Source organism: Eupeodes corollae, chromosome 1 (genome assembly GCF_945859685.1).
Source record: "Eupeodes corollae chromosome 1, idEupCoro1.1, whole genome shotgun sequence".
NCBI lineage: Eukaryota > Metazoa > Arthropoda > Insecta > Diptera > Syrphidae > Eupeodes > Eupeodes corollae.
The window spans coordinates 241,579,768-241,601,763 of record NC_079147.1 but is presented as its reverse complement, the minus strand read 5'-3'; the positions used below and the strand labels follow the sequence as shown (position 1 = coordinate 241,601,763).

At 37.1% G+C, this 21,996-nt stretch overlaps 2 protein-coding genes across 2 annotated transcripts; both read left to right on the top strand.

Annotated features, from left to right (window-relative positions):
* Positions 1-252: 252 nt before the first annotated feature.
* On the top strand, positions 253-699 carry LOC129940369 (uncharacterized). Its single transcript, XM_056048686.1, has one exon. The coding sequence runs from the start codon at positions 280-282 to the stop codon at positions 589-591; it is 312 nt and encodes a 103-aa protein (XP_055904661.1). The 5' UTR covers positions 253-279; the 3' UTR covers positions 592-699.
* A 14,118-nt stretch (positions 700-14,817) lies between these two features.
* On the top strand, positions 14,818-15,192 carry LOC129949458 (proline, histidine and glycine-rich protein 1-like). Its single transcript, XM_056060933.1, has one exon. It carries the CDS (start codon positions 14,818-14,820, stop codon positions 15,190-15,192), a length of 375 nt encoding a protein of 124 aa, XP_055916908.1.
* The last annotated feature ends 6,804 nt before the right edge of the window (positions 15,193-21,996 follow it).

Here is a 21,996-nt window from a genome sequence, read left to right as displayed (position 1 = left end):
TGATTGATGTTATCCAAAGTGTAATAAATTTGGTGTTTTGCTTTGATATCCAAAATTTCACCTACAACATTATATTTATTGTTATCATACTTATCGTAATCCTTTTTGATTGAACTGCGGCATTCAAAATTGTGGTTCCCACAAAGTTAACAAAAATTGATAACGACTTTTGCATAGGTGCTTCCTATGATATAAATATAAGAGACTTTTTCCAATGCTAAACAATTTTTAAGTTGATTTCGTTTGGCAAAGACAGAATTATATTTCATCATAATAAAAATGCCACCACCAGGCTGGGGAAGACCTTCGGAATATAATCATCACCATCATCATCATGGAAGACCAATGGTAGAAGTCGATGTAATAACTCCACCGCGCCAAAGAAGACCATTTATAGAAGTTGATGTTATGGCTCCACAGAGAAGGCCCTTTATAGAAGTTGATCTAGTAGCTCCTTGTCCACCGCCACCACCCCGTCCGGCTATTTCCATAGAACTCTTTGGGGGTCGTCCTCGTCCACCACCACCACCTCCAGCAACGGTAGTAGTAGTAAATAATCAACCTCAACAACCTCGGCCTTATGGATGGTGAATTTTAAGCTCAAGGTGCTAAAGTTGAAAATTAATAAAGTTAAGTTAATTATTTTTAAAGTGTGACAAAAATAAAAGTTGTGATAATTGATAAACCGAAAAAACTCAATTCTGAAATAAATTTGATTTATTGAAATCCAAAGTGAGTGTTCCAATCAATCATCTAACTTCAGCTGTTTCGTATCTGATCACATGGTAAAAAGTATGACTCTCAAAATTAAGTTCAAATGAAAATTCCTGAGTCTGCTATAAAAATACTCCTTCCTGTTTAAGTTTTAAACTCTTTTTAAATGTAAATTCTTTTTTGAAAATCGCAAACTCATTGAAAAAGCAATATTATAATATTACTCTCTCTCGAAAATTATACTAATTAGTGCCAAAACACGAACCGAACGAAAGGCAACCCCCGGAGGGTTCATATCATATCGTGTGTACATCAACATTAAACAACATAAATTGTAAACAATATTTCGAATACACCACCGAGTATCTATAGAGCTGGAAGTTCATCATCGTTTCTCGTGTTTTTAGTTGGAGTTTGATAAATATTTAAAAAAACTATATACACAAATTGCTTTGCCCCGTTGTGCAACAAGAACTAACAAATTTCAAATATGATACCAATAATTCCCATCAGGCACCATTTGGCTGTCATTTTCTATTAAGTGGGGATTTCGTGACCTTTTCCAAAAACTTCCCGAAACTACATAAATGACACGCTTTGAAAACAATATTTTCAAGTAAACAGTGAGTTTCGCGCTTGGTGGCTAAATAGATACACTCCGGTCCAATTGATAGGGCACGTTTGAAAATTGAAAAGATATTTGTATTCTAATCGTAACTTAAGTTCCAATGAAATATTCGAACTTCTTAATGCAGTTCAATTGAATTAAAAAGTTTCTAGTCAAAAAGTGCTTATATGGAATTTATCCATGACTTAGATAATATTTAATTCCCGCTGTTTTTATGGTCAAATTGATCGATTTTAAACTTAGAAAAAAAGTCTAGGATGCGAACCATACTGATAACTTCCGATCCCGTCTGTCTAAAGAAAGTTGGCACAGAATGAAATCATTTTGAAGTCAATACCTTCATCTTTTCACGAGATATCGGGAATCGAACATCTATTTTAATCAATTTTAGTATTTTTGTAGATCTTAATTTTTATGAAAAAAACTGACTGTTGGATTTTTATAAACATTTTACCGAATTTTGAAAACAATGTTTTTCATAAGAAAAAGTGTTTTTTTGTCTGTAAAATATTCGAGGTGACAATTATTTTGTGTTACTAGTTGACTTGGAGAAGTCTTTCGACACTGTATGGTTAGAGGGTCTGTATCTAAAGTTAAACAGACTTGGCATTAGTAAACCACTTTTGTATATGCTTTATGACATGCTTAATGCCAAAAGCTTTGATATTAAAAATGGTCATAAACAGGGGGCGGATAATTTGCCGATTTTTTGCAGCATTTACACCAGTGATGTGATAACAAGTCTGACTCAGGCAATAGCGTACGCCGACGACCTGATTGCGTACAGAAAGGCCCTTAAAAATTGAGGTTATCAAGACACTTCTGCAGGGTGACTTCAACATTAAGAAATTCGAAACTATTCTGTTCAGGACTCCGCTGTATGGGGCTTCAAGGGATACGAGAAAGAACTGGAAAAATCTAGTGATCATTGGACCAAATCGACAACCACTGGTAAATAAAAGTGTAGTAAAGTACCTTGACAGCTGGTTGGATCAGTACTTGTATTCGACAGACATATGAGAGCAAGGGGCGTCTTTGCTCTGACAAAACGGCTGTTTTTTAGCAGCCGTCTTGACAGCAGGGTGAAGGGGATGTGCTACATTGCTCTTATCCTGCCGATGGTTGCATATGGGTGGTTGGTATGGTTCAACGTTGCCGCATTGCGATCACATTGCGAGATCGATGTCGTCGACTAACAGCTTAATTTTTGGGGCTTACTACCCCAACTATGAGAACTACGAAAGTGCACGTTTAGTTGTCAACATGCCGCCCGAAGCTTTCTCTATTTAGATAATAGAGGGCTGATACAGTATAGGGAGGCGGTTCCGCTAATCTACCACGTAAGCCGTAAAACTGTAGATAGGAGACTCCTTTACAGTCGAGACGTCCTCGCACTGGACGGAGCCGAGCGCCTTTGATTCAGTAGGACTGTTTCCGATAGGGGCCGAAGAGATAGTTTGATGCAGGAGAACCAGTTTTGGTGGCTTCAAATTGAGAATGTTATTTAAAAATGTCTAGGGCTTTTGTTCTTGGCCGGCTTACATAGGTTTAAGGATTAGTTTAGGGACAGTCAAGGTGGCACAAAAAAAAATTGTTAAAAGAAACACACAAAGCTTACAGTGGCTGTTTTAGTTTTTAAGTAGTTTTAAGTAGTTTAAGGTATTTTTAAGTAATATTTTTGGTTTTGGTTAGTTTTAAGTAAGTAGGTCCTATATTATAATGGATTAAATAAGGACAACGAACTTCGGATCTGTACGTGGAATGTTAGGTCCCTTAACAGACCACGTGTAGCCGAACAATTAGCGGAAGCCCTAAACTGCTGCAAGGCAGATATTACCGCCATCCAAGAAGTGCGATGGGATGGATCAGGCAAACGCCAACTAAAAGACTGCGATATCTACTACGGCGACTGCTACCAAGAACAAAGACAGCGTCTATTTGGGTGTGGATTTGTTGTTGGAACTAGACTCAGGCAAAAAGTCTTGAGTTTCAACAGTGTGAGCGAGCGCATCACGACAATCCGCATCAAGGCTAAACTCGCCAACATAAGCCTAATATGCGCGCATGCCCCAACAGAGGAGAAACATGAAGACACCAAAGACATATTCTTCGAGCTCTTGGACAAGACATATGAGCAGTTCCCTGGCTATGACATTAAAATTGTCTTAGGAGATTTTAATGCCAAGCTAGGAAGAGAAGACATCTTTGGTGGCATAATCGGGAGATACAGCCTGCACGACACTACCTCCGACAACGGATTCAGGCTGGTCGATTTGGCTGCGGGGTGAGACGTTCTGGTAGCTAGTTCGCAGTTCACGCATCTTAATATTCACAAGGGGACATGGAAGTGCTATGTTTCACACGGCCACCACAGCGAAACCCCTGGTTTGACGACGAATGCCGGCAAGCACACGCAGCGAAACAGCAGGTATACAAAACGGCGCTGCACAAAAAGACCAGAGCTGCTCACGAGCTCTACGAGCAGAAGTGGAGAGAGAAGCAAGGGCTTCTTAGATGGAAAAAAAGAGAGCATGAGAAGCGCGCGATCGAGGATATAGAGGGATGTCACAACAGGAATGAGGTTCGTAAATTTTACCAAAAGGTAAAAAAAACCTCCCAAGGGTACCAGCCACGAACCCAAGCCTGTAAAGACGATCAGGGGAACATCGTAGTAAAACCGCAGTCGATGTTGAGAATATGGAAAAACCACTTCTCCAAATTATAAAACGGTGATAACGAATCGAATTCTGCTGTAAGGGAGATAGAACCACTCAACCTCGGCGACGCACATCAACAATTCCGCCTTCCCGACCTCGACGAAGTGAAGATAGCTATATCTAAACTTAAGTCAAACAAAGCTGCTGGAGCTGACGGCATCGCTTCCGAACTATTCAAAGCAGCAGGCGATGACTTGGTACGGAGCATGCACCAAATCATCTGCAAAATATGGTCGCAAGAAAGCATGCCCGATGAGTGGAATCTCAGCATAGTGTGCCCGATACATAAGAAATGAGACCTTCTAAACTGCGCCAACTACAGAGGCGATGCACTGTCATGCGACTTCTTCAACATCGTTCCGGAAAGAATTGTGCAAAACTCAACCATCAACACTAGAGGCACAATCTTCCAAAGGTCAATCCAATTACTCGGATACGCAGATAATATTGACATAATTGGAAGATCAAAGCGTGATGCCAGTTTAGCGGTTTTGAGCATTGCGACGGAAGCGAAGAAGATGGGTTAAGTAGTCAATGAGGGCAAGACCAAGTATATGCTGACATCAAAAAGGGACACTGAACGACGACGTCTTGGACAAAGCGTCACGATGGACAGCCAATCTTGAGGGATAGCGCAGTAGAGGAAGACCGTGACTCAGGTGGCGCACCCAGGTGGGAGGGGACCTCAACCACGTGCGAAACTGGAGACAGCTAGCTAGGGACCGAGCTGGTTGGAGACACATATTCATTGAGGCCCTGGTCCGCCCCGGACTGTAGCGCCACCTTAAGTAAGTAAGTAATCCAGTCTCTTCAAATTTCTTCACAATTTTGCCAATTGTTTGTGTAGTTGGACGATTATGAAAACCATAATCTCCTCTTAAACACGGAATGTTGCTCTGGTAGAATGACCAGTTTTGTGAGTGCATGAAGCTAGCCCCCCCTTTGCGATTTTTTAACTTTGGAATGTTGTTCCAGGTTGTTCCCGGTTCGTTCCGCAATGTTCCAAAGTTTTTTTTTAAATACCCAAAAATATTTTTAAAATTATTCCAGGTTGTCCTAGTTGTTCTGAATTTTATTCCAAGACTTCTATGATCAAAATTTTAAAAAATATGGGTAAAATTTGAAAACATTCTAGCCCCCTTTTTCGAAAATTCGACTTTTATATTTTTTTAGATTCGAAGAAGTGATCTTACCATTGTTCTAAAAACTAAAATTCGTGAAATGTATATTTTAAAAGTTATTCCCCACGTTTTTTTTTTAAATGCCAAATACTTCTCCCCATTTTTTTTTTTTTTCTTTTTAAGCCTGCAATCTATTTAAACGTGATAAAGCACATGTTCAGCAACCAAAACTTGACTTATAACCTTCTATTTACGTTGATGATCGATCTTTCAAAAAAAATCTCGATGTCTTTTGATTTCGTTAAAATTATTTTATCTCCCCCTTTTCAAAAATCAAAAATTCAAAAATAGTTTCAAGTCAAACCATACTTTCCCCAATTCGTTTCCAAATTTCTTCCAAAAACATAAGCAAATAAAGCTTAAGGTGAACAAAGTTAAAAAAATAATTTTTTTTAAGTATGAAAAATTTACAATTACGTTGGGATTAGACTTACTCCTAATCTCTTTTTATAGAGGATATTTTTATACAATGCAATTCTTGAATAAAAAGTCTGGTTAAAATTTAACGTTCTTGAAAAATATTCACATTCTTTTATATTTATGTGCTCTGCATTTGTAACGGCATCGCTTGTACTCCTTTTTCAGGGCATTTGAACAGAAAATCTGATGCCTTCAAAGACTTTCACATAACTATAGAAGTTTTCCTATACTTTGAAGGAATTAGGTCAAATTAAGTGAACTAAACTGTATTTTATTACAGAAATTAAAGGATAAACATTTATGTTGTGCTGCATGCAGCTACGTCGCCGTCATCGCTTTGTTCTGCCAGCAAATTCCCACCTCCTTAATATATAAATTTAATTTAAATTATGAGTCAAATAAATATAAACAGTAAACAGTGTTAATTTTTGTCAGTCAATGAAGCTCGTACATACAAAACGCAGTACATAATATACATGCATGTAAATATTTATAATTTATTTGTATTATTATTTGTTATACCAATCGGATGTTACAATGGTTATGTCAATTGAAATTACTATGCGCTGGCATGGCAAATTGTGGATTGTTGAAATAAAGGAACAAAAGAAAAAAGGAAGACAGGACGACAACAAAAACAACGACAAACGACAAACTGCTTCCTTTTTTATTATTCCGAGTATCCAATGGCAAATATTAATCCCATGGGAAGAAGCGAGTAGTGTGCTTTTGTTTGGTCCTCCTCACTTCTCATCACACGATTCCAGATTTTCAGATTTTCATATATGCATCAGGAGATGGAGATGGAGAGGTACATACATAGCTTCGAAAGAGCTCTGGAGTAACCATCATCTATAGTCTCGTATCCTGATGTAGTATGTTATGCATGGTGGTGAACTAGTCACGTATGTTGGTGCAACCAAACAAAGGCAACTTGGCAGTCACGTTTTTCAGTACTGTGCTGTGCATCATGGAAACCCTCCGTACTATAAATACAAAGAGATACGAGAGTCGGGAGTTGGGAGTAATGGAATAACAAAAGAATAGAAAATATCTGCAGAATTCCTTATGCAGGATGCAGATGTATGTAGGTAGAGGAACATCGTACATTTGCTGTATGGTAGCTTTATACCTGTGGGCTGTTGTTGTGGCCATCTGCAATAAATCATTAGGCCCAGCGAAAGAGAGCAGGGGCACCATACGGGATTAATTATTATCATTAGGGATTCTTAACGAACAAGAAAAAATTAACACAAAAGTCCTAACTAAGTTATACCTATACGAAAAACAGGTAAAAAGAACTAAATGAAGAACCTACCTAACCTAGACCTGCCATATACTGCATCATGAGACGTAGCCTGTCAAAAGTGATGTGAGTTGGATACTAATTTTTGCAACTATACTTTACTCCAACTAAACTTTTAAATTTATACATTATACTTTACTATTTTTAAAATACTTACAGCTCCTTCTAGAGACTAGAGGGCATGACATATTGACATCAGTAAAACTTTTTGATGGAGGCATTCGTGCGTTATTTCACCCCAATTATGATCCTGTGAATTCTGTACTTTTTTTCACGTCGCTAAGTCTAAAACAACTATAAGTCAACAAATAGGTTTTTAGGGTTAAAACACTTTTTGGTGCAGTAAAGTACATGTTGGAAAGAAAGCTATTTTGCGGAAGGCTTTTGGCTTTTTGAATATTGTTTTTAGAACTATAATTTCATAAGTAAATTGTAAACATACTAAATGTCAATTTTACTTGCGTCCAGATAAAATGAAAGGTTCCATAAGGCGATCCACCTTACTTACACTCTTGACTTGTTTTTAAGCTCTGACCCTGATAAGTACACTACTAGTATTCTAACTACTCTAGGCTCATTTGACCATTTTGTTATATTTGCCAAGTTTTCGTGTCAAAACACTCCAGTTATAAAAAGAGCTCCTTAGTTTTTCAATACGAAAAATACAATGGGAACGGTCTCTATAACTATGTCAGGATCTTTAATTGGTCACTATGCTTCCTCGATATTGACTCTGTTGCATGCATTGATATTCCCTTACATTTGTTTCTCTTGGGAATGAGAACTTTTATTCCGAACAGGGTTAAAAGCATAAGACCTAAGTAAAACGCATGGTTTGATTCTAGCTGTTAAAAAGTTATTAGGTTCAAAGAAGTAAGTTTCCGTTACTATAAAGGCAACTTTTCTAAGGAAAGCCGGAAATATTTCAACAAGCCAGGAAGCACTGCAACGCCCAAATTCGACGGACACAATTTATGCATAAAAATTAAAAATTATGGAAAAAAATACTGCAATTTCACAAAGACAGTAAAATGTTTGGTCATTAGAAAATATGAAGAATTTTTCCCCAGTTCCTACGCTCGTTCTCAATTTTTGAGCTCTTCAAAGAAAGCTTATATCTTTGCTAGGCAGTTTGTTGCCAAATCAACGCTGCCAGTGAGTGTAATGACTTCGCCTGTACTTGAGCGCAATAGTGAGTCTATGGCACCAATCTCTTTTGTTGCTGTCGTACCTTGGCGAGAGTCCTAAGAGATCTCAATGGACATAATTCCGATCGTCCATATGGCATTAACCGCTATTAATCTTAAGAGGAGTTCCTCAACGCTTGCAAAACCACTGCGTAAGATTTTATATCTGTTCTACTCGTCCCGATTAAATAAAAAACAGTATTTATCCAACTCATCCCCAAAAAAGGTTAATCCAATTGCATTTACATCGCCTCTTTCCAAGGCCATAAAAACGCTGATTAATTATCAGCTCAAGAAATATTTCGAAGATCGAAGGCTTTTAATTGACCAGCAATAGGGCTCTTGTTGCAATAGCTCCACTGGTGATCTCTTTGCTCATCTCACCGAACAGTGAAGCAAATCATTATATTGTTTTGGAGAATGTAACATTATTGTCCTCGATATTTTAAAGGCATTTGATGGGGTTTGGATCAGACTCTCTTATCGAAAATACTTTCCTGCGGTTTTCATGAATCCTTCTTTTGTTAGATAAGTAATTACCTTTCACACCGTTCAATACAAATAATATTCAATGGGTTTAAATAGAATAAATGCTAGTGTGCCCCAGGTCTCTGTTCTGTCTCCAATACTATTTCCCATTTTTATTAATGGTCTCATGTTTGCAACTTTAATTGTTTCGCTGACAATAGTACCCTTACCATTTCATATTCGTTTTGAGACTTACATCTCTCCTCTTTGGATAGACAAAATATGATAAGCTTATTAAATTCTTTCTTTCTAAACGTTTATTGTAAATTGGGAATACAAAATCGCGTGGAATGTAATGCTTCTAAAACCGAATGCTGCCTGAGATCGTTAAAACGTTGGATGGGACTTGCATCAATGGGACCAAATACCTGCAAGAGGCATTCCCCGCGAAAATAAATTTTTTTTAAATTAAGGTGGCACAGGCAGGGATTGAACCCAAGACCCTTTGCATGACAGTCGAACGCACTAACCATCATACCACGGGTACTATCTACAAGACTCACTTACATATAAACATACGCTAAAAGCTTGAGTATTGAATAGTGATCGAAAAGTGGCTACGATTGAATAAGGTTTTTTGTAAATGACAGCTGAGTCTAACAGGTGTCAAATATCAGCAGTATCAACTTAAAACCACGAAATAATTTACCCTTTACATTCTAATATTGTAATGTTAAAAATTGCGACGAAAACTGTATGCTCTATAGCTTGCCAGTATCAGTTGTCATACCTCCTTAAAGTGTGTTTAGTTTTGTAAATTGTTATCGTAACATTTTCGTCTTTAAAGTCACTTAAATTAATAATTAGTAACTTAAAACAAAGTAGATCAACGACATTAAGATTTAAATCCACTTATCTTAAATACTTTAAACATTTTAACAAAATACTTCTTCATCTTCTCTGAAAATAAGCTTAAAACTAGCTTTTATGAATGAATTTAAATTGAACAGGGCAAAGAATTTCACCTATTTTCAGTTTTTTTCACTCCGAGTCCTTACGTAGCTTATTAATCTTGCCAAAAATTGTTTTAACCAATTCAAATAGATGAATAATTTTTGTTTAATGTAGGCCAGTACCCGTGACATGTTATTGCGTTAGACTGTCATGCCAGAGGTCTTGGGTTCGATCCCTGCCTTTGCCATCTGAAGTTGTTTTAACGGGTACTGCCTCTTGCGAGGTATTGACAAAATCTCCAAGAGTAATTCTTGTCATGAAAAAGTGCTTTCACAAATTAGCCGTTCGGATTCAGCATATGAACTGTAGGTCCCCTCCATCCCTGACAACAGTACTCGCACACAGGAATGGTTGAGAATTGTAAGTCACTAGGCCCTAGTTCTCAACGGACTGTTGCGCCAACTAATTTTTTCTAATGTGCACTATAAAGTGATTTTCATTGTTCATGCGAAGAACTTATTCCAGTCAGAGAAAAAATCTGATATTTTATTTAACCAGGTTTTATTTTTTTTTAAAAATGGGTCGACATTTTTGTATACAGGTTTTTTGAAACTACTTTTGACTTCTCCACTTTACAAGCGACTTTTCAAAGATATGTGCATACCTACCTAAAGTCCATCAAATATTTGTATACATATTGGCGTTCCGTTCCGGTATTTTAATTTAAAGGTTGCCCGCATCACAACTATTATTGCACTAGATATTTCAAAAGCATTTAATAGAGTTTGGCATCAGGATCTCTTATCGAAAATACATGCTTTTGGTTTTCATGAATCCCTGATTCATTGGATGAGAACCAGAAAATAAATGCTGGTATGCCCCAGGGCTCTGTTTTATCTCCAACACTCTTTCTCATTTTTATTAATGAACTCCTATCATCAACTTTTAATCCAATACATTGTTTCGCTGACGATAGTACTCTTACATTCAAAATCGCATCCCTCTTCTTTGGATGTGGAATTGCAACGACAAAATATGATAAGCTCATTTAATTCCGACTTTAACAGCATGTTTCATGTACAATGGGGAATAAAAAACGGCGCGGAATTTAATGCTTCGAAAACCCAATGCTATCTTGTATCGTTAAAGCGAGTTATACCCCATTGCCATTACCCATGGATGGCACTTGCATCAATGAGACTGAACACCTCGATATTCTCGGTATGTGTGTCACCAACTACCTTTTGTGGAACGATCACATACAAGGTGTCGCAAAAAATGCCGCAAGGTGTTTGAGTTTCCTTAGGCGATGCAAGAAAAATGTCCATTAAAAGACTTATATACGTCCAAAGCTTGAGTATAACTTCCATCTTTGGGCTGGTGCTCCTCCAACTTACTTAAGCCTCTTGGGTAATAATGAACGTAGAACTTTTAAATTGATAGATAATATTATCATCATAAGTTTATTTACTTGGCTTGAACTTCGTCGTAAGGTTTCTTGTCTGATTCTTTTTTACCATTATTTTAACGGTTTATGCTCTTTCAAAATATCCAGTTGCATTCCTCCCCTTAAATATTTCAACCGTAATACTTGCGCTGCTATGAATGCTCATCAGTATACCCTCGAGTTCAACTTCGGCCGTACTGTCAAATACAGAGATTCGTTTTTTTTTACGATTTTGGAACAAATCTTCTCTTTTTCTAAACGTTACATATTGATCTCCACCCTATTTTCAAGATGCCTATGATATGCACATTGTAGACAGAATTCAAACTTCTCAACACTAGCATTTTCGTGAAGGTGGAAAAGAACGTGGAGTGAGAAGAATTATTGACAACCTTCCTCGCTCCTAATCTTAATAAAGCTGATTTTTGTTTTAAAGAAACAAATATTTTTACTAATTAGTTTATTTGTAATTTGTATGTCACCGTCAGGCTTTGAAAACAATTTTCCACCGTTTTAATTTAAATAATTTTTAATTCATGTATTTCTCGTTTGATCCCTTCCCCTTTGAAAAAAATCCACAAGTCCTTAAGTTTCCACTTAAAAATTCGTGATTCTCACTTTACTCACTAAACAATAAATAGTTTCACGGATGACAATACCCTCAGCTTCTCATATTCGTTTTAAGATTCTCTGAATAAAAGCTAAAGTCTCATAAAGCCACTGGAGCGGATGGCTAGAATGCTGAGCTCTTTAAAGCAGCTTGAGATATGCACCAACTTCTCTTTGAGATATGTATGGTCAAAAGAAAGCATGTCCGATGAATGGAACCTCAGTATTGTTTGCCGATCCTGAAAAAAGGAGACCCTCTAAACTGCACAAAATATAGAGGAATTAGTCTACTTAACATCGCCTATAAAATCTTCTCTACCGTAATATGTGAACGTCTAAAGCCCATCGTCAACAACCTGATAGGTCATTATCAGTGTGGTTTTAGACCAGGAAAGTCCACAGTCGATCATATATTCACATTATGATAGATCCTGGAAAAACCCAATAACACCAAATCGACCCCCACCATCTTTTCATCGATTTCAAGGCCGCATATGACAGCATCTGCAGGGACGAGCCAAACTCGTCCATTTGTGCAGGATGGCAATGGAGAATTCACGCTACTCGATAAAAGTTGGAAACAACTTAAAAGAACCTTTCGATGTCAAAAAAGGTTTTAGACAAGGTGATGCGCTGTCATGCGATTTAATTAACATCGTGCTTGAAAGAATAGTCCAGAGCCCACACGTCAACACTAGAGGTACTATCTTTCAAAAGTCTGTCCAATTACTAGCATATGCTGATGACATTGACATAATCGAAAGAACTCACCGTGATGTCAATGGGGCTTTTGTGAGTATTGAGGCAGAGGTGGCAAAAATGGGTTTAACGGTTAATGAGAGCAAAACAAAGTACATGCTGTCGTCAAGAAAGGACATGAGACATCACAATCGACAAACGTAACTTTGAGATAGCCAAGGACTTCGTCTACCTAGGCTACGCTGTAAACACGGAAATCAACACCACCGCTGAGATCAAACGCAGAATAACTCTTGCTTACCGCTGTTTCTTTGGAATAAGAAAGCAATGCTCCGGCCCTGAGTCTTCGAATCCACACCCACAGGACAGCGCAGTAGAGAAAGACCGCGGATTAGGTAGCGCGCACAAGTGGAAGGTGACCTCACCCAACTTGGAGCGCGAAACTGGAGACATCTAGCTAGGGACCGAGCTAGATGGAGAAGTTTGTTGGGTGAGGCCCTAGTTCACACAGGACTGTAGCGCCACCTTCGTTGGGTAAGAATTTAATGCTTCGAAAACTCAATGCTGTCTTCTGTCACAAAATCGTTACCTTTCCCCTATGCCACTATCCATGAGTGGTACTTGCATCGAGGAGACCGAACAGCTTTCAGTCTCAGGTATGTGCATTACAAACCACTTGTTGTGGAGTGATCACTTATTTGACATGGCCAAAAATGCTGCAAGTGTTAAGGTTTTTTTCGAAGGTGCAAGAAGTTTTGTACCCCCTCTGATCTGGCTACAATCTAGAAAGCCTATATTCGTCCGAAACTCGAGTAGAATTTGCATATCTGGTAGATGCTCCTATAACCCACTTAAGTCTCTTCGGCAGTATTCCAAGGAGAGCTCTGAAATAGATAGTTGACCGTTGCATAATTGAAACTTTTTTAGCTCTCGAGCACCGTCGTAAGGTTTCATGTCTATCATTATTTTTTTCCGACTTTCATTAGCAATACTCTAATGAAATAGCCAGTTGCATTCCAACCGTAATACCCGTTCTTCTAGGAATACTCATCAGTTTATCCTTGAGCCCAATTTCCGACGTATTGTAAAGTATAGAGATTCTTTCTTCAGTCACACTACACGAATGTGTTATGTTTTACCAGACTCAATATTTCCCATGCATTACAATGTGCAGACATTCAAAACCAATGTGCATCGGAATCTCCTTTCTAATCCTATCCTCCCTTCCTCGCACTGTGTTTATTCATTACTCCATTTTTGACTGAACTCTTCACATCGATTTTCACTCCGCTTTCCACTTCACTTTTCACCTTGCTTTTTTCATCTATTTTCACTTTAATCTTATCTTCGATTTTTATTTCATTTTTCACTTAGATTTTTAGTTTACATTTCACTCAGCATTTTAATCATTCTCCCAATGTCTCACTCTAAAGACTAAATTTGTCAATTGGTGAAACTACGCACTAAACATTCTAAATTTCTCACTGTGTTCCAATGATTCAGAAATAACACTTAACACATCAAGCTTAAAAGGTCATACTCTCCATATCTGAAGCACTTTTTCACATTACCTTCAAGTATTTTCACATTCCTAAATTTCGCTTCTTAAAGGAACGCAACTTAGCTTAGATCAAACAACAAACGCTTGGTGCAGTTTATTTTTGCTCAACGAACGAGCCGTAATATATTCTTATTGTTATTAAAACATAATTCTAAAATTAACAATAATTTGTGCTACCAATTTCGAAGACCCCAATCATCCAATTAATTTCTCTAGTTTCGTTTGCAGCCATGTGTAACACCTAGAATGACAAAAGAAAGCTCAATTAACACCCTCAATTCTTATAGTTAATCATTTCTTTGTTCTCAATCTCATAAACTTCTGCTTGTTTAAAATATTTCATTCATGACGAAATAATTACAAAACTTTAAAATGAGTGAATCAAAGTTATATAACAATAATAATGATCAGGAATCAGACATTCCAAAGCGCAAGTCATTGCGCTGTTCCGCCGCACCGGCCGGCCGGCCGGCCTGCCGCTGGCTGATGTAAACGTTTGAAAACGTTTATCATTTTATTGGAGTTTATTTAGGTTCTACCTTAAACAAATGTTTTGATTGTTGAATTGTGGGGAATCACTATAGATTTATACCATTTGAACTCATCAAAACACCGCAAATGCTTTTATTTTTGTTTTAATCGTCTTCAATGACTCATGCTTTGGAAGCTTTAGGCATTCTTCAACAAGTGCGATAATACTTACTTGTTCTCTAGATAGAGAGGCCCGTATACCCGACCTACGAATGCGACGCAATTTGTAGATGAGTATTCGCAACAGAGCACATCAGAACTTTTGTTTAAATAGCAAGAATTTTGATAGGTCTTCATTCAGTTAAGCAGCGGCTTTTGAGACTCGAAGTTTCAACGTTAGAGGAATAATTTAGTTTGCAAGCGGCACCGATAGTTCAGATATAATTTTGTTCAAAATGGCACCACACGGACATTGCGGTGATGGACCATGCAGATGTGGCCCAGGACACAATGGAGGACATGGACATCACCACGGTCCTGGACACCATGGACCTGGACACCATGGTCCTGAACACCATGGACCAGGCCACCACGGACCAGGACACCATGGTCCCGGACACCATGGTCCTGCACATCACGGTCCTGGTCACCACGGCCCAGGACATCATGGCCCAGTCGATGGTCATCACCACCATCATCATGGGCCTCCACACCATCATCATGGGCCACCACCCCACCACCATGGACCCCCTCATCACGACCATCATCACGGTCCTCCACACCACGGAGGCTCAGGAATACTTGTACTCACTCCAGGTCATCGATGTTAAAAACTCCCAAAGAAACATCTATCATAAAAGGCTTTATTAACAATTTTGGGAATAAAATAATTTAACTTTTTTTTACTAACATAGTGCTAGGAATTTTTATATAAAACAAAACATAAAAATCAATAAAAATAAATAGTTTTAAGTTTGATACAAACAAAAATTGATGTTGTTTTTATTTATATTCATTTTGTTGAATTATTGTTATAGATTTTATCATCGTTTCGTCCTTCGCTTGTATCGTGGTTTATTTTTTGGCAGCCATACGAATTAAATTGAAAATAAAATGACAAAAATATGAATTTTATGAGTTTATGAAATTCTATCGGGTTTTCGTTTTGGTATCAATATTTTTGTTGGTGTAGCTTATAGCCAAAAAACTAAATTCCAAAAAAGAGAAATAGAAAAAGTGATTCAATCATTTTTCTCACGTTGAATTCAAATCTTGATTTCGATATTTGTTTCATGGAAAAAGTTGAAAAAGGTTCTAATTTTACATAAATTTCTACGAACTTGAATATATCTAAAAAAAAAATGTATTTATGTTAATTATTACAGAATTAGTCGTAAATGGATTCAGAGTGAGTTTTTTAAATTTAATCTCTGGTAAAAATATCGAAATTGAAGTTTGTGTAATCAAACATATATTTTAGCGAGAAATTCACCTTACGCTGAATTTACTTAGGAAACCAATATTTTGTATCTACATGAATGGCTTTGGTTTGAAAAATTCTGCAAATAGTAAATTTTGATGGACAGCTTAATTTGTACGTCCTTAAGACTGCCTAAAAACGGCTTTCATTTTGTATTGCAGCAACAAATTTTTGGAACGAAGTAAAAGGTGTAAAATATACTTTTGTTTTTAAATTACTCGATATGTCGTTTTAAAGCAAGTAGGATTTCGGTGCACATTGGTTTTGAATTCATGACAGAGGGTAGTAAGGTATTCCACATCCGTGTAGTATGGCTAAAGAACGAACCTCTGTATTCGACAGTACAGCCCAAGTTGAGCTCGAGGGTATATTGATGAGTATTCTAAGAAGCGCGAGTATTACTATTGAACTGAATCTGAATACTCTACGTTCAATATTGTCTAAGAAGCTTAAGCAAGTTGCAGTAGCACCAGCGAAAGAGAGTAATACTCAAGCTTTAGACGTACAAATAAAGGTTTTGTAGATAAAGGCCAGATCAGAGGGGAGAAAAACTTTATATATAAACCTAAATACCTTGCAGAATATTTGGCGACATAGCGTATGTGATCTTTCCACAAAGGATGGTTGGTGATACACATGCCGAGAATATCGAGATTTTCAGTCTCCTCGATGCAAGTGCCATCCATGGATAATGGCAAGTGGAGTATATCTCGTTTTAACGACAGAAGACAGCATTGGTTTTTCGAAGCATTACATTGCACGTGGTTTTTATTCCCCATTGTGGAGGGTTTTTCAACAGAACCGCTACAAAAGGAGACTGACAAGAACAGCAGGGACCGCGCTATACGTCAAATTTATGGTCGTCATAATCGTCCTAGCAGATTAACAACAAATTAGGCTGAGCAACTACTAGAAAATGATTCGGATTTTCATCTTCTTTTCTGGCTGAATGGCTTCGACAATAGACAAAATTTGCGTTATTCGTCAGCCAGCAATCCACACGTACTCCATGAATTATCATTGCATCTCGAAAAAAATTACGGTTTGATGTGGTTTATGGGCGGCCCGGCGCGGCGTCATTGGGCCTTTTTTTGGGACTGTATTTAATAGTGTTCTACAACTTGATGAATATTTTAGTCCTACTTCGATCTATTTTAAAGAAATATGCTGCATACTAAGCATACCCGTTTCGACGGAAATTTCCAGAGGTGTGCACTCTGAACGACTGAAATTAAGTCTCTCATTCCGCCTTCCCAATCATTGTAGCGAGTTCCAGGTGGAACTATTGGCGATTAAAGAAGTCTTGTCTTGGCTCAAAGAAAACGTGATATCAACATTTGATATCCGTATTTTCAAATCTCTGGATTCTGTCTCTACAAACTCTATAACAGTCCATAACTGTCGATCATCTCTAATGGAGATGGCGCAACAGTTTAATATTCACCTTTGCTTGGTGCCGGGCCATAGAGACATTCCAGGTAACTGTAAGGCAGATGAACTCGCCAGGAACGGTACAGTACAGCCCATCCTACCACGTTTGGCAAGTACTGGCATACCAATCGCTACTGCTGCTGCTAATGCAAGACGCTGCGAGGAGGGCACGCACCAGGTGGACCAACATCACCACGTGTCAGGCCACAAAAAACATCTGGCCAACACTATGGATTTAAAACGTTCAAGGTGCTTGCTCTCTCTAAGCAGATCGCATATAAGCTCGATAATAGGTGTCATAACCGGACACTGTCTAAAAGGAAAGCATGCCACGAGACTAGGCGTATTCTCAAATGACTTTTGCAGAAGCTGTATGGACGAGGAAGAGGAAGAAACGGTTCTTCATCTTCTCTGCACATGCCCTGCTCTAGCTCGAAAACGCAAGAATTACCTAGGAGAATTCTTCCTTAACGATCTAAACGATCTAAATCATATCGGTATAATCAGCCTCTCACGTTTCGTAAAGGACTCAAGCTGGTTCCATTGAGCTTAGGAGGAAGCCTCAAGATTCATGTGGTATCACAATAGGCCATTAAACTGGCCTAAGTGTGTCCGTTTCCATCTTGGACAGCCACTTTAACCTAACCTAACCTAACCTAGCATACCCGTTATGTGTTTTTTTTACACGTAATTAAATAACTACCTGTTTCCTTTTTATCTGGAAGAGCTCTTTCATGATACCAGTTCACGCAAATGGTCCTAAAAACGTTTCAGTCTACCGTATGTAGTGTTCTTTATTTTCATTGCAGTTCAATTATATAACTAGCATGGTTTTGTAAAAATGCGTTCAATTGTTACTAATCTACAGGGTTTTTCAACGGGGACGCTAAAAAAGTAGTGCGACAAGGAAAGCAAACGACGCCATATTTCTGGCCGTTCTTTTGACATTTCTCTTTCAACAACGAGTCAAAATTATTAAAATTTACTACCGAAATTCGGAGTCAGTGGCCTTAACGCTAAGAATCCCTTCACCACCAGAAGCGTCGTATGTCTGTGAATTAGGCTGAACAACAACTTGCAAATGATTCGGTTTTTCATCGAAAAATCATCCTGCGGTATTGGTAGAGGAGCAATCCACACATACTCCATGAGTCTTCATTGCATCCCGACAAAATTTCGGTTTTTTGTGATTTTTGGGCCTGCCGTACTTCTTCCGTGATGATCAAGACCGGTACGTTACTGTGAGCGGGGATCGCTACGGTTCAATGATAACCGAATATTTTTGGTCCCAATTGGATGATATGGACTTGGAGTATAAAGTTTCTAGATCGTGCAACCTCACGATATGTTTCAGTCGCTTGGCCGCCTCGGTTGTGTGATTTGATTTATGCTTGAAAACCGTGAGCTTCTGGACCTCTGCAAGCTTGCCCGTGGTGGCCATCCAAAAGGAATCGAGTTCCATACCTAATGGTATTGAACGTACTTTCACAGAAATAAAGATATCCAAAACCGTTTTGGTTTTACTTAAAACCAGGTAAAATGCTGTTTAGGTCGGAATGTTGGTGTATAGTAAGACTTGTTGTCTTAAAAATGATCTTTCAGCTGAAGGAATTAAGTATTTCCTATCTTGAAATTTTTTCAAAAGAAGTTGAGCAAAGTTAGAAACTCTTAAGTTCTCATAAAAAAAACAGTCTGGAATGCGACCCACACTGATAACGTCCCATTCTTTCCCATACGTTATTTATTGGTGAGTAAAATTACTTTGGAAGTAGTGTAATTTTTTGTTAGCAAAATATTCCAGGCAGCCAATATTTCTTAAGCGTTTAAAATTCTTCCCAAATTGGTTCAAGACGTATTTGATGGTCAACCAAATTGTATGCTATTAATTGCTATACCTAGTAAAAATCAAAAGCTAAATTTTTTTGAAAATACATTTTTTTCTGCAACCTTTTGATGTTATTATCAACGGTTTCTCCTTCGATATGACAGACAGATGTATTTCTTATTACCTTAGATTCTAGGTCAAGGTTGAAAAATTACTTTTTAGTTCAACAACTACAATAACTTCCTATTTCAAATAAAAAAATGTGTAACTTATCCATTTCTCTGTATGTTTAAGAATGACTGTTGTATTTTATTGCAATAAAGATTATATTGTGTTGGTTTAATATGTGGGAGGAGTGTTTTCCCAACTGATAAGCGAAAAAGTTTTTTTTAAAGATAATAATCCAAATCGATAAATAATGACGAACACTTTGTTGTTAAAATATTAATACAACGCAATTAATGAAATAGATAAACTCATTATTGAAAAACGATACCGAACATAATCTGTTTTTTATTTTTCCTATAAATTAAATTCATCTTATGAGTCATACATTCAAATCATAATCTATGTGCAAAAGCTACTAAATAAATTAGTTAAGATACGTAGATCGCAGAAAGCTTATTTTTCTATAAAGTGAAAGCATCGCAATCTTATCAAACCTTGAATTTTATCATTTTTATTCAATATGTCAGAAAAGTAATAATAAAAGTTGAAAAAATAATGAATAACTTGCTATGATCTCAAATATTGATATAATTATTCCTAGAACTATGCAAGACTTTTAAATTAAAGTAAATGAATTGTACGGCTTAAACAATTATACACTAACGCCCATATTATTTGATTTCCATAAAACAAGTTTTAAATGGATTCAAGTTTTAAGTTTTTCTAAATTTCATTTAAATTTCTATAAAATTATTATTGTTCAAAGACTCTTTTTATTTGATTGATGACAAAGTCAAATTTTTGAAAAACCTTAAACTTCGGAAACCCTTGAAATCTATAGTTTAGACATAAAATTTGTTTAAAAAAAAACTTATTATTATAGTCGTAATACAAATTGTGTACAAATTTTACTCAGAAAAAATTGCTTGCTTCCTCGGCTTCTTAAGGTGGCACGGATCGGAGTGGTCCAATTTTCAATGACTCTTCCGCCTAGATCCATCTGAATTTACCTTTATGGCATCGGTCGATTTTGGTTTCTTTGCATAGACCTGCGACTTCAAGAAACCCCAAATCGTTCATGCAAAATGTCAATCGTAACGTTTGCTGTGTGGCACGTAACGCCGTCTAGCTGGCACTACTTGGTGTAGTCCCATATACGGCAATTTTGCTTCTTAACACAGCTATTCATCCAAAAATGCGCCTCGTCACTAAATATGATTTTTCTGCCAAATTTCTCTTACAAAAGATTCGAAGCCCAATCAGCGAACAAACGGCGTTGTCTATGGTCATGAACTTTGAGCTCCTGGGAAATTTGGATCTTGTGCTGGTGTAGGCCTAAGTTCCGAGCAAAATTCGTCAAGTTGGAACTGCGAGGAATACACTGCCTGGGGTTTTGTTGTACACTTTCACGGAGCGCGGCCATGTTCTCTGCCGATCTTGCGTTCCTTGACCGAACGGGTGTTAGCTGATTGTTTACTGAGCCGTTGTTCGTCTCAAATTTGGCCTCCAAACATTGAAGAGTCGACTGTGAAAGGCTATGCGCCATGCTGATGTGGCATAAACAACTGAACAATAGACAAAAGATTTGACAGATGTCACCAAACCAAAATGGCTGCCACTGGATGTAAATTTAAAAACTTTATAGTATAAATAATATAATGAAGTTGAAAATGTTGCGTACAATGTTCCAATTTAACTAATTTCATTTTACCTAATTTTTTGAACCGTCTTAACTTGACTACAAAAAACAAATGAAAAACCATTGTTGGTAAGCCTTAAACCAATTCTTAATCATCTGAAAATGTTGTGTGAAGACTTTTGAAAAAGAAAAAAATCGATGAGTGAAATTGAATTTAAGGAATGGCCATTTTTGAAAACGGTATTGCAAAGGGTAAATTTTGAAAAATTCAAAGTCAAAATAAACGTTTTAGAATCTGTTAACTTATTAACCCCTCATCTTAATAGTTTTCGAGTAACAGCTGTTTTAATGAAATTTTGAAAAAACAAATGCTTTTAGTCGCTTGTTCCAAAAATGAATTTTGCTTTTAATGTTTTTTTACATTTTAAAGCATTTTAAAATAATCAAGTTTCGGGAAGATTTATGTATAGTGAAAAAATTGCATTGGTATTTCCATTGCGCATAAAATTATTGTTACATATTTGTTTGAATCTTCTCCAACTTCCCATCGTCATGGAATCGCTGATTAATTATCAGCTCCAGAACAATCTTGAAGATCGAAAGCTTCTTAATCACCGACGTTTCGGCTTTTGCAGCAATAGGTCTCATGGTTCATCTCACCAAATATTGGAACAATTCTAAACAACGTAAAATTTATTTTAACCGGAATAACAAGCTGCATTTATAGCCTCGAGTCCAATTTCGACCTTACTATGAAGTACAGAGATTCGCTGTTCAGTCGTATCACGCGAATGTAAAATGAAAGGGGCCTTTCTTCAAATATTGCCAAATATTTAAAATTTTGGCTGATGCTTAAAGATAAAAGGTGAAACGATCTGCATTCTAGGCCTTCAGAGTTATTAATTGTAAAAAAAAATACATGCGAAATCTAAAGCAAAACTACTCTATCTAAAAAGTGTACTTTTGGATTTTGAAGAATGTCCTTGAAAAGAACCATCAAAAAAGTGTTCGATAATAAATTAACTATAGATACACAATAAACAAACTTTTAAATTCCCTTAATATTATCAACATATTCTTCTATCTTCTAA

Bases quoted from the DNA above. Each gene is read 5' to 3' on its own strand.
- LOC129940369 (XM_056048686.1), top strand. From the start codon at position 280: ATGCCACCACCAGGCTGGGGAAGACCTTCGGAATATAATCATCACCAT.
- LOC129949458 (XM_056060933.1), top strand. From the start codon at position 14,818: ATGGCACCACACGGACATTGCGGTGATGGACCATGCAGATGTGGCCCA.